The following is a 13,015-nucleotide window of genomic DNA, read 5'->3' as shown; positions in this document are numbered from 1 at the left end:
AGACTGGTTTTCCAGGTGAGATAAGTAACAAAAATAAGATTTGATAATTAGATGAACACAAATTTTTAACATGAGCAATGACTTCCAGTTACTTTCAATTTATACAACAAAACAGATAACTAAGAAAAAGGAAGCCACAACAAAAAACCCATACAAAAACTCCTACATCAGGTCTTGGCTTACATCTGTATTTTCTAATCCGTTAAGATTACATAGTGAAGTTCATGTAATCAAATTTCTTCAGTAGAATCTCTGTGCTTTGCAGAGTTAATAGATGCTTGATTAAATGGTGCTTTGACCTTTTGCCTTCTGCTAATTTATGAACAGAAAGGGTCAAGCAACAGTTGGTACTAGAGAGCCACCTTTACAGTTACCAGGGCTAGAACACAACCCACACAAAAGAGACAAAAACTCCACTGAAAGTCACGTGCAAGTGCTCAGACAGGATGGAAACAAGCTGCAGGGACCATCCCCTAGCATCTGCTGAAGAAACTACTCCAGCACAGTGGCATCACTTAGGGAGAGCTCCTGAGAAAGGCTGCAGCTCTCCAGGTTTCAAGCTGCCAGGTGAGCTTGGGACCTCTCCTGGGGGTTGGAGCAAGCAGAGGAAATGTTCTTGCTTACAGCAGGTGCACATCAGCAAGGAGCTATGTCACCAAGCTAAGACACTGCAGGAAGTCAGGGGGCTGCACAGTATCAGGGGAGACAGAGATTAATAGCATCTTCACCAAGATCTCAGAGAGATGAGAATCTGGAAAGAAAGTGTCAGCAGTCATTGAAGTGGTCAGTGGGGACTCACAGGATGGGGAGAACCAGACTTGTGTGAACTCTGGTGTTGAGGAATCCATTCAGTGCCAGTAGCTCAGAGTGCAGCTGAGGTGGGAGCTGCAGGTTGAGGTCTGGGTGATGGCAGCCCCAAGCAAGAGGCCAAACCTGGTGCAGACCCTTTGCACAGGAAAGGGCACAGGGACCTGTGGCCCTGCCAGGTGACTGGACACTCAGGGACACAGCAGGAGCCAATGACACAGAGGAAAAACCCCACACTATCACATACAGACTGTGAGGGTATAAAAGTCCAGGGGTTCTTTGGTTTGGGGTCCCTGCTCAGGGGCACCAGCTCAAGCTGTTATTGTGTTGTTACACCATAATTAAGCTCTTTTAAGAATCCAGATGCCTGAGGTTCTGCTATGGGAAACCAAGGGTCGAGTGGGTAAGGAAACCTTGTCTGGCTGTGTGGGTGTGGGGTGTTTAGGGAGTCAAGCAAGGCACCCATCGGTCCCTGGAGCCGCCTGCTGCAAAGGGGCCTCGTCGCAGCTCAGGTGTGCAAGTGTGTGACTGCCAGAGCAGCTCCCCATGGACAGACAGAAAAGTTTCCTTAACCTCTGGCCAAGAGAGGGCAGGCCTTCTTCAACCACTGGCAGTGCTTCAGTGTCAGACAAGAGGCTGGAAGTTCTGAGGAAGCATCAGAGCTGTCTGAACAGCACATCCATCCACAGCCAGAGGAAGCAATCATAGCGCCTCATCTGCCAACTTCACTTGTTAACCTGCAGAGGTTTGATGCTTGGTAAAAAGTTGCAGATTGGCAAAGTTGTCCTCTGCTTGGATTATTAGTCCTTGCTGTTTATCCACATGGGCACAAATTTTAAGTGCTGCAACACAACCCCTGAGAGTATCAAAAGTGACTCTACAAGTTCTAGAGGCAAGAAGGCATCTCTACAATTTTGCCATTAAAGGAGACAGGTTCAGAGAGATGTCTGCAGGTCAGGAGCTAGTTATGCAGCTGATGCAACAACAAGGACTTATTTGGCTTTTATAGACATAGGATACTCTTTCAGGGTAATGGACTGCTAGGGAGAGATAGAATCCACCTAAGTCAGAGAAAAGTATCTTTGCCTTAAGGTTGCCCAGCCTGGTGAGAGCTTTAGACCATAAACAACAGATAAAAAGAAACACACAGATAAAAAGACATGGGACAAAAGATAATCGACATGGGTGGATATCAAGTGGTGAAAGGTGACAGCTGCAAAGAAGATGTCAAAGTGATAAAAGAAGGTAGGAGAGAGCCCACCACAAGTATCTGCAGAAGTACACGTAGCTTGGGAAACAAGCAGGAAAAACCAGAGTTGCACATGCTATGACATTACTGGGAGAGTGTTGGGCTACCTGAGGTACAGTCAGACAGCTTGCACAACTGGAATACTGCTGTGGAAGGACAGACATAAGCTGCTTAGAAAAGGCAGGGAGGGCAGATGAGGACAGAGGGTTGTCTTCCATGCCAGGGAGCAGCTTAGATGTATGAAACTTAATAGGACAGACAACAGGTTGGTTGAGTTCTGGTGGTTCAGGAACAGAGAGAAACCAGTAAAGGCAACACATCATGCAATCCAGGTGAAAAAATTTAAACAACTCAGTATCTACATCACAGATCCTGGTTCTTGTTAATCTCTCACATCTGCTGAAAAAGCAACACAGTGGAACACAAGTAGTCAAGATTTCTTGATACACTCGATGAAACAGAGATAACTCAAAGCTGAATCTATTACTTATCTGTTAAGACAAAAGAGTTGTAATAACCAGTGGCAGCTTTAGCTGCAGTGACCATGAAATGGCAGACTTAAAAGTCCTGGAGAAAGGACAGTAAGCAGAATACAAATTTTTGACTTTTTCATTTCCTCCTGATGCCCCTACACAGTTCAGGCTCAGCCATATCAGATGCATGACTGGTAAACACTTTCAGTCCTTCACCTGCAGGCAGAGCACTGAACCTATGCTGTACTTACAGAAATGCAGGTGTAGAAGGAACATTCATCCTGTTGCAAGAAGTCATAAACTTCAAGCTCTTCCAAATCTTAGGAGTTTTCTAATCCAGCAATCACAGTCTTTGACTGCATCTCCTTCAATGTGATTGTAGGTTTAGTCTCCTGTAGCTGCAGGATGGTCTAAGGTTTCATCCATTTCCTTCTGTAGTCTCTAATGCTGCACGGTCTGATAATCTCTTCCTGAAACTCCTTACCTTGGTGACACAGACCCTCCCCCAGCAGACACTTCCTGCAGTAAAAGAATCCATCTTCCCCTGCCCCAACGCTCTCAGCAGGACAAAGAACCCAGGCCCACGTAACTCCAGACCTGGAGAACTTCATTCTCCTTTAAGAATTTGACCCATATACTGCAGAGCCTGAAGTAGAAACTATGTTCCAGACTTCCTCCAAAATCTCACTGGAAAATGGAAGAGCTGCATCTGAATAGATAGAGACTTCACCCCAACTAGGTATGAAACTGCACAGACTAAGCAATAAGACCTCACAGTGCAAAGTAAATAATTAGAACAAACAATGTTATTAACAAGTTCTATTTGATTCTGAATGCACAAGTCATAGCTTAAAAGAGAAGACATTAATGCCTACTGTTCTTTCTCTACTAACTATTAGCTCATCCTAATTTTCAGTTCGGGTGTTTGGGTCTACCCCAGAAGAAGCTTCGGCTCTTCATAGGATTACCATTGTCCTAAAATACTGGTTTACAAATAACACTTTCCTTAGAAAAGCAGTTCCACTGAAATCAGTGGAGCTGTTCCTGGCAGAATAGGCTTAGTTTTTCTGAAAAATAAGAGCCTTAATTAGCAGATCATCATTACACTATTTATTTTCATTTCTACATTCAATTAATTTAATAACTCTTCACTTAATTTTAGAATTACAAGCTACATTTTTAGTCTATATCCATATTGTACAGTTATTTTTTTTAATTCTAGTTTAAACATCATGGTATTTGAAAACTTTCAGAAAATATGTATCTATTTGTGGTCAAAGTACAAAGCCTCTCTTTCCTTTCTTGTTACAACTTCAGTGAAAACTGGTTTTCCCCTAATATTTATCTGGGATTAAGAACACACTGGGATGAACGCAGTACCTTGCTGTTTATTTAGGTAGTATCCATGACTCAACATTACTCCGGCACATAAGACACCATTTCTTGTTAAATTCCACATAATTTATTTAGATGTCTAAAGCTGGTTTTGCCAGTCAGATACAATAAAAGTTTAAAGAGATAGTTTTTATGGGTTTCTATTTACATATTTTCAAGGCTTACACTAGGTTGGTCTCAAAAAAACCAAAAGACTATAAGAGATCTACTGCATCAACAAATCTACAGGCATCCCATGATGTGATGCCTGCTAATCACAAAACAATCCAGGTTCAGTAAGATTAAAAAAAATCACTAGTTTTCTTTCCTATGGTGATACAAGAAATAAAAAGAGAAAAATCTCTTAACCACTCAAAATACTAAATACCTTCTGGATGGCTGATGCTATCTTTACAGAACTAGGAAACACTGCAGCTATCAAAATGTTGTCTTTAAAACTCTAACAGCAAAAGACGTAGAAAACCTGATGATAAGTATTTATGAAAATTAATTAAATGAAACAAAATCAGTACAAGTCCTTAACATCTCACAAAGAAAACCCAACAAACTAAAAACCCAAAAGATGATAGTTTTAATAGACTATAGGACAAAATAAAAACAGAATCAACAATCAACAGCAATTGATTCAGTACACTCGAACTAATTGAATTCAGCAGATCAATATTAGATTTTTACACTGCAAGCACATATCAAACAGTGGACAGTGAAGGCTACTCATGTTTTATTGCTGTGATGCATATAAGCTATTTGCATTCAGAGTCCAGCACTATTACTTCCTATTTGTGTTACTAGATATCTTTTAGGAAGGTGGAATATGTTAAAGGAAGATTTATTTGGCAATTCTACTGCAAGCAACAGTAAAGCCAAAACCACATGCATTCGAAATTACGGTAACAATGAGAACAAAACCAGTAAGTGCAGCACAACACCTCTGTCTTACGCATACAGTAAAACTTCAAGCAGAATAATAAAAAAAAAAGTTCAACATTAAAATTTTTGTTTTGCCTAAAAACATGCATTTCTTACCCTTCTCCTCTTTTGTCATCTTTGAAACACAAAGGAGTGATTACTTTAGGAAAACTACTGACACTGTGCTGAACCTGGGAACTCTCTAAGTAATAAACTGCATAAAGTACAAAGTTCAATAACTCACCATTTCAGTGGTGTACCTTCGTATTCAAACCATATTTCACTAACTTCCTCCTGTCTCATAACTTTCTGAAAGTGTTTCTTCACTTTGTCTGTTACCAGTGTCAAGTAGCTTATCCTTGGCAAAAGCAACTGAAAAAAAAATTATAAAAGCTTTAAGTGTAAATAAAATACATTAAACTAGTAAAAGTCTGTAACAACTATGCATAACCAAAATTCAGTTAGCATTCTTTTCTTCCCCTTTTTAAGGTGAGACAGTTTACTTTCTAATGGTCAGTGGAAGGCTATAAAATGACGTACTAAAAAGATGCAGAATCCAATACAGAAGAGGCAGTATCCAATATATTAACACCAAAAAAAGTAAAAAATTAAGTTCTTGATTCTTTCAGTGGGGTGGGGGGAGAACAGTGGACTTCAATTTCTGCTCTTCTGTATTTAAATAATTAAGTTTTAAACCTTTTTTTATATAAACAGAGATTTATAACTTATTATTGAAAAGAATGAGCAACTGTGTATCAGCTATTATTTAAAAGTGGAAATTCCTACACAAGGGAAAAAAAAACCCAATGAAAACTAGATGCTTAAAGGTTTGGTTTCCAAGTGTTTTGCACTTCTAATAGCTGTCAATTTCCATTTTCTTTGCACTGGGCTTGCCACATCAACCTATTAGTCAAGACTACTTTTCTTCCACTATTTAACATTCACCCAGCAATTAAAAGCAGAATGCAAAGTGTAAATATTTTATTAGCTGAAACAAGACACATTCACAAATTCTTACAGCTTTGTCATATACTATCTTCTTTTCTCAACTGTATACTATCAAAATCAAATAAAAATATGCTATTTTTATTTGCAACATCTTCCCTGCCATCTCTTTTTTTAAAGACTTATGCCCAGGAGTGGTTAGGCACTCTATACCAATCAGTGAATTGACTGATGACCATGTAGCACATTCACTAGAGATAAATCAATCCATAAGACAAACAATGCTTTTCAGTATCTCAATGAGTAAAGATTAACCTCCCTGTAAAATATCAATTCGCTTTAGAGCAGACATTTTAAATTAATAGTATCTATCCTGTGAAGTTCTGTTTCATAATTATTAATAAAATAGATGGGCCAAAGGTATATATAGATTATATTTTGCACGTTTAGAGAAAGATTTCTTTTCCAGCATTCCTCATAACCAGTGTTGTTTCTTAAAGTATTTTTTTAATAGTATATGAATGCCAGGCCCTAAGTGAGTGTCTGTGGTACAAACATCCTAAACCATGTAAGGATATATTTTGCCTGACAGAAAACTTTATCTCTACTGCAACATTTTTCCAGAATTTCTCTAATAATTAGACTACACTTTGATATACAAATCAGATAATATTTTGGCCATGATACTACAATTTGTAAGTATCCAATTTAAAAAGAAGTATGGAGAGTACGTTAATTTCCTGGAAAAACAGATTCATCATTTAATAATGCTACATTAGGTTATATCTGTGACACAGGTAAATTTTACAATTTTATAAAATTACATAAGGCCAAGTCTCACCCCTGTCACAGTCATCATGTCAGTTAACACTCCATTTTTCATGTACCATATGGTTTTCTTTTTCCAACTGCTGCTTTTATTACCATCATCACACTGTTTCTACTGTATTTAACAGGAGCAATGTAATCAAAACACAGCCTTCATTTTTAAAAGGCAAACAAACTCAATAAATTCAATGAAGTTATGTACACATTCAAGTAAGAATTGTTTGGTACTTTGATGACTTGAATGACAACATAAGCTTATCCTTATTTACCAAATACACATACCTTCACTGATTGTTCTTGAGACAATACATTCCAGGCTATACCAATCCAACCCACCTATTTTTGGTAATAATTTCATGTTATTTCTGCATGATATGTACAGTTAAATTAATGCTGGTGTACTCTGATAAGACTTACTAGGACTCTTACAAAAGCCAATTTTCAGCATGTTGCATGTAGCACAGCCATGCTGAAATTGAGAAATATATTAAAGCATTATTTATTGCAACAGTGTCTCACATAACCCTTCAAACTGCATAACTTCCTCTGTAAAATCCTCTACTTCAGTTTATATTATGAAAGAACAACCCAGTTTCTACTTCAACACTGTTGGAGAACACAGGCAATAACCAAACAGCATTCAACTGAATTTAGCAGAACGTGGTCAACCTTCCCAAAACACTTAAAAAAACCCTGTACAACTGTACAAAACCCAACAGTTAATCAGATTAACAGGAATTACTGTTTTTTCAGAGATGCTGAGCATTTGTAGAACCTACTGAACTCTTTGTTTGGTCCTCCCAGTTCTTTTACCCTGATATAGTTATCCCCTTCCATAGGAGAAATGAAAGGATCCAATTCTACCACTTTTCTAGCTTTAATTTATCTAGCTTTTATTAATCTTTGAGATTTACAAGTATACTAAATCTCTTAAGTGGGATCTTTAAGAGCAGTTTAAACACATTTTCACCTTGTTGCCACATTTAATATCCTTTTCCCACCCACAGAAAGATAACAAGATCATGGGTTCTCTTCACTAAATTAAGAAAAGTAGATCTCCAAATACATCACGAAGCAGAATAAATCCTCACAGCTATCCCTAAATGCTATCCCCAAAAACTACACAAATCACAACACCTTTCTTTTGAATATTATATATTGCTACAGTATTTAATCACAATAACCAGAAATGTTTTCTTATTAACCAGGAGGTTAAATGAATAACAAAGAACTCCTTATGCCTAAGTAAATGCTTGCAACATAACTTTGTGTAAAGAGTACCTCTCCAGGTATATCCACCTGTTTCGTTGCACAGCATGCAGTATTTTTACATGCAAAGCACTAAAACAGAAAAATTACAGCTTTAACAAGAATTGGACTGGTCAGATCACTAAAGTGTCAAGGGAGATTAAATAAAACATCCTAACATGGAATGGCTTCACATTACTCTCTCCTACAGATATCTTAACAAAATAATACTTTTGATACCAAGCAAGCTAAAGAGTGGTCCTGTTAAAGACCAGCCCCTTGGGCAGAGCATCATTCTAAGACTGTATCCTGCTGTAATTTTGTTCTTTATACATCTGACAAGTCTCAGCCAATGAGTATCGGCTTCCTGTATACTTCTTTCATCGTTTTCTTTCTTACTGTTGCTTGCACCAAGAGGCAAAGAGTATATAATTTTAAAATAAAATGCCTAACTATTTTAAGATGAGAGAAAAATCATATAAATCAGCAACAAAGGTAGTTCAAGCAAACTGCTCCTAAATGTGCTGCCACTCAAAACATAACCATCTGCATGAAACACACCAAAGAAAATTGAAGTATCCATTTCTAGCATAACTGCAGAAACCTACCCTACATGACTATATTACGACGCAGGACAATGTTTTACCAGAGCTGCCCAGTCTTTATGTCACCACCACTCTTTCCAAAAGACAGATTAAATTACTTGTCCTACCCCTGTGCAGTGCTGGAAGGTGATACACACGTGCTTCAACTCCTGCACTGCACTAACCCATCTGACAGGGCTCTCCTGCCACACCACTCACAAAAACTGAAATCCACCCCACAGCCTCTGAGTTGCTTTTCTAACCCCTCATCCCCCAAGTCTATGCCATCCTTCATCTTCTAAAGCAAGTTCCTCAGAGCAGAATCCTTTATTGTCTCTCAACTTAATGATGCCAGTATTTCCTTCCCATGCAGTTTTTCCATTTATGAAAGCCATTCTGGAATACAGAGGTTGTATCTATACTAACACGTAAGAAGAGACGTGTAAAGCTGAAGAGCTGATGTCAAGGGCTGGAAATATAAACTACATATACTTTTCTACTTTACCCATAATTTTAGGTGTTTTGATGTTCTTTTACTTTGCTCCCATACACCAAATGTCCATTAGCAACTGAAGCCCATCTGCTCCTTCAGCTTCACATGAAAATGATTCGACCCATGGGCTGACTGCTCTGTGATGCCAACCTGGGCACGGGAAGTGGAAAGGATGAAGAACTTATTTCAAATGCACTCCACATTTGAACAAAAACATTAATGCAAACATACTCTGAAACTATCAGAACAATATAATGACTTAAAACTTTGTCTGCTATTCTGCTTTATCCTATTATAAGTCCTGGGTCCTTCCAAAGACACAAAGCTGCATTACGAGCTCCAACATGAACTGAAAAATTAAGAAGCTAAAATCTTAGAACTGTCATCCATGAGTAACCAAATTTTGCAGAAAGAAAAATTTAGGCATTGAGAAATTCTGTGCACACTTTACATGGAGTACATAAAAGAAATCCTACGACCTTAAAACCATTTCCTTGACTTACAAAGCTGGCCACACCATGAGGATAGAATGGTTTCATGCTTTCCAAGCCAATATTAAACAGATCAAGGTTCTAAGCCTCTAAATTTAAATCCAGAACTTTCAAGTAGCTCTTACACAAAGTGTGCAAACATTTTAACTCATATGTTCTCAGACTTTTAGGTTAGATGTATTTGGCAACTGGTCAATAAATATGAAGCAAGGTGCTTATCTTTTAGCAGTGATGAAACTAAAATATACAGAGATGAGCACTGAAGATGATAAAATATACAAAGATGAGTACTTTTTGCCGAACAAAAAGCACCAAGAGTTTATTAGGTTTCAAAACAATACATGCAAATGAGAAACTGATGACCCAAAGATGCTAATGAACCCAGAAAAAAGAGATCTATCCAGTGTGGAATGGGATACAATAAGGCTTATTTACAAACCCATAAAAATTAAAAGTTCAAGATTTCCTTCCCATGTACTCGTTACATTTCAGATTTGCATTTCACTGAATCAGCTAACATTCTTTCTCAATCATATGTCTATTAGGTGCTGAAAGGATGAAAACTAATGAGAACATTAGTTCTCATTAGAGAAAAATAATAAATAAATATATCATTATAGAAAGCATTTCCATGTTATAACTCCAATACATCCATCATCCCTTTTTTACCATCAGCTAGCAATCCTGTTCGGGCAGGGTTCTGTTTAGCCATTATAGTTGCTTTTTTTACTTCTGAGTTAGATATCTCATGACTGCTGGACTTTAAAGAAAAGATAATCCACAGAGCCAGTGTTCATTAGGAACCAGTGTTACACAGGTGACCAACCTTAAACATAAAGAGTTCATAAGTCTGACTAAATTATTTCTGCATTAATAGATGTTCTCTCCCTTTGACTGGTCTTTATCCAAGAACATACAAACTCACATCCAGTCTCCTGCTTTACCTAGTCACTCACTGACTTTTTAGGAATTTTTTCGAAGATCTTAATTATCTGTGATAAGTTTCTCTCACTAATGACACAATTTGCTGTGAAGCAAGATGAAGTCACACAGCATGGTTATATGTTTACTTTCAGAAGATACCAGGAATAAGAAGAAAAGACGGGGTTTTACAATTTCACAATATACAGTAGTACACATGAAGAGAAGAAGGCAACAAACAGAACCACGGCCTTGGACTATTTGTGACTACCTTTGTCATACTCACATAGTAGGGTTCAGCTTCCCTTTCAGTTATCTCATCCTGATACAGAGTGAAACAGGTCGGTATTCGCCCAAACCACACATCTCGAAGTACATCTTTGTCATCTGTCATTCTTCCAATGGACAGCGAAGCACATGTAGATCAATTTGTTTCTTCAGCTATAAATGTAACCCATTCCCCACCCGAAAGAAAACAAGTCAGGACGACTGCAAATAAAATACATCTTCTTAAAGGGTCTCGCGTAACTACGTTCCCGCGGGCTGACCAACGCTGTCACCGGGGCATTAAATGCATCACTTGGTAGAAAGAACGGGATGAATTAAGTTCCCAACTAGAAACACATGGTGGATTAGGAGTGAAACACAAATGAGCGTTTCCTGAGGCTGCATCACGCCCCAGCAGCAGAGCCAAAAGGTCCCTTCCCGTTACCGCCCGGCAGCTCCCGGCACCCGAGAGGCCCCGGTGCCGAGCCCGTGTCCGCGGACGGAACACCGAAACCAGCCGGGCTCTCCGGCCGCGGCGGGACCGGCCCGGGGGTCACCGAGGCCGCAGGACGGGCCCCAGCATCGCCAAGCGCCGCGCCGAGACCTGGGGGCGTCCGGAGCCCGGACAGGCCCCGCGGGATCTGTCCGTCTGTCCGTCTGCCGACCTCCCTTCCTCCCTCCCTGCCTGCCGGCAGCCTCCCGAGGTGAATCAGCGGCGCTCCCGCCCCACGGGGCCGGACCGGGCAGCGCCGCAGCGGCAGCGCCAGGCGCGCCGTCCCGGGCAGCGGCCGGGCCTGGGGCAGCCCCGCCGAGGGGAGGGGGCCGTGCCGGGCCGTGCCGGGCCGTGCCATTACCTCTGCCGCGACCGGCGACACCGCCCGCCCGCCGCGCGCGGGGCAGGAACTCAGCGGCCGCCGCGCCCCCGCCGCGGCCCCGCCCCCGCGCACGCGCCGCCCGCCGCGGGGCTTCCGCCCGGCCCGCGCGCCCGCCCCGCCGGCGCCGGAAGCAGGAAGCGGCGGGGCGGGAAGGGCGGGAGCCGGGAGCCGGGAGCGCTGTCGGTGCTGCAGCGGCAGCGCCGGAGAGGCAGAGCCGCAGGGCCACAGCTGTAGTGGACCCGGCCATGGGCCCCCTTCTGCGGCATCGACGGGGCAGGCACCGCGCATTTCAGGATTTTGAGCACTTAATCTTTCTGTTTTCTCCTACCCGATTGTTCTTTTTCCTACTTCCCCAAGGAAGTAATCATAGTACCAAGCCTCCCAGAGTTCAAGGAGCGTCTGGACAGTGCTTTCAGGCACATCGTGTGACTTTATGGGGTGTCTGTGCAGGGCCAGGAGTTAGACGCAATGGGTCCCCTCAAAACCAGAATATCCTGTGACTTTTTCTGTAGTAGATCGTACCCACCGTGACAGATGGAGCAAGTCCAGAAGAGGCCACTAAGTTGGTAAGAGGACTGGAGCCCCTCCTCTACAAAGACAAGCTGAGAAAGTTGGGGCTGTTCAGCCTGGAGAAGAGAAGGTTGTGTGGAAACCTCATGGCAACCTTCCAGTATCTGAAGGGGCCGACAGGGAAGCCAGAAAGGCACTCTGCTCAGGAACTGTGGTGACAGCACAAGGAGGAATGGGTACTAACTAAAATTTATTTAAGGCATTAGGAAGGCAGTCCTTACTGTATTCCTTACTGAGAGTACTGAGGCACTAGAACAGGTTGCTCAGGGAGGTTGTTGGTGTCTCACCCTGGCAGTGTTCAATGCCAGGTTGGATAAAGCTTTGAGCAACCTGGTCTATGGGCAATGTCCTTGTCCATGGCAGAGCAGAATGGGACTAGGTAATATTTAAGATCCTTTCCAACCCTTCATATTCTATAATTCTGTGATTTTATACCATGATCACAGAAGGATGAGGAGTACCTGTTGCCACCAGTGACACCTCTTGCATACCAAAGCATCATTCTGGATTGGTTTTTATCAGCTCAGTAACTGCAAGTCCACAGTGAATTCCACCTCTGCACTTCCAAGAACATCTCCCACAATTCTGCCACTCTGCAAATTCCCATCTCGACGTCCTACAACTGTAGGTGTGCAGGGGAAGACCAACACTCCTGTCAGGGATCTGTTACTATAGGACACGTGAAAGCACAACGTGAGCCACTGCTATTGCAAAAGTGAAAAAGAGGAAGTTTATTTTTTTTACTTTAGTATTTATACTTTTCCAAAGGTGACAGTGGATTAGAGGGTGAATGTGCTACTTCTTTAATGACATTGGATAAATTATTAGTATATTAAATTTCTCTGCCCCTATAGAGGAGTGCAAAACAATAGATTGTTTACAGACAGTTGCGTGAGAGTTTTCTACAAAAATGTAAACTTAAAAAAGTTTTAAAAAATCTTAAGAATTAGAACAACAGGG

At 41.1% G+C, this 13,015-nt stretch overlaps 1 protein-coding gene across 2 annotated transcripts in view; it reads right to left on the bottom strand.

Annotated features, from left to right (window-relative positions):
* ATG5 (autophagy related 5) overlaps window positions 1-11,546 on the bottom strand; it is a 71,276-nt gene extending 59,730 nt beyond the window's left edge. Inside the window, exons 1-3 of one of the 2 annotated variants that reach the window (XM_021553822.2) lie at window positions 11,465-11,546; window positions 10,630-10,784; window positions 5,078-5,205 (exon numbers count right to left, since the gene is read on the bottom strand). In XM_021553822.2, the coding sequence (XP_021409497.1) occupies window positions 5,078-5,205; window positions 10,630-10,737 (236 nt within the window). In that variant the 5' untranslated portion in view covers window positions 10,738-10,784; window positions 11,465-11,546. Of the gene's footprint in view, window positions 1-5,077; window positions 5,206-8,943; window positions 9,060-10,629; window positions 10,785-11,464 lie in introns of those variants that run through there. The other variant, XM_021553823.3, reaches the window with a different exon arrangement.
* Between the last annotated feature and the right edge of the window lie 1,469 nt (window positions 11,547-13,015).

Source organism: Lonchura striata, chromosome 3, assembly GCF_046129695.1.
Source record: "Lonchura striata isolate bLonStr1 chromosome 3, bLonStr1.mat, whole genome shotgun sequence".
NCBI classification, from domain to species: Eukaryota; Metazoa; Chordata; class Aves; order Passeriformes; family Estrildidae; genus Lonchura; species Lonchura striata.
The sequence above is the reverse complement of the archived record's forward strand: the minus strand, read 5'-3'. Positions and strand labels throughout refer to the sequence as shown.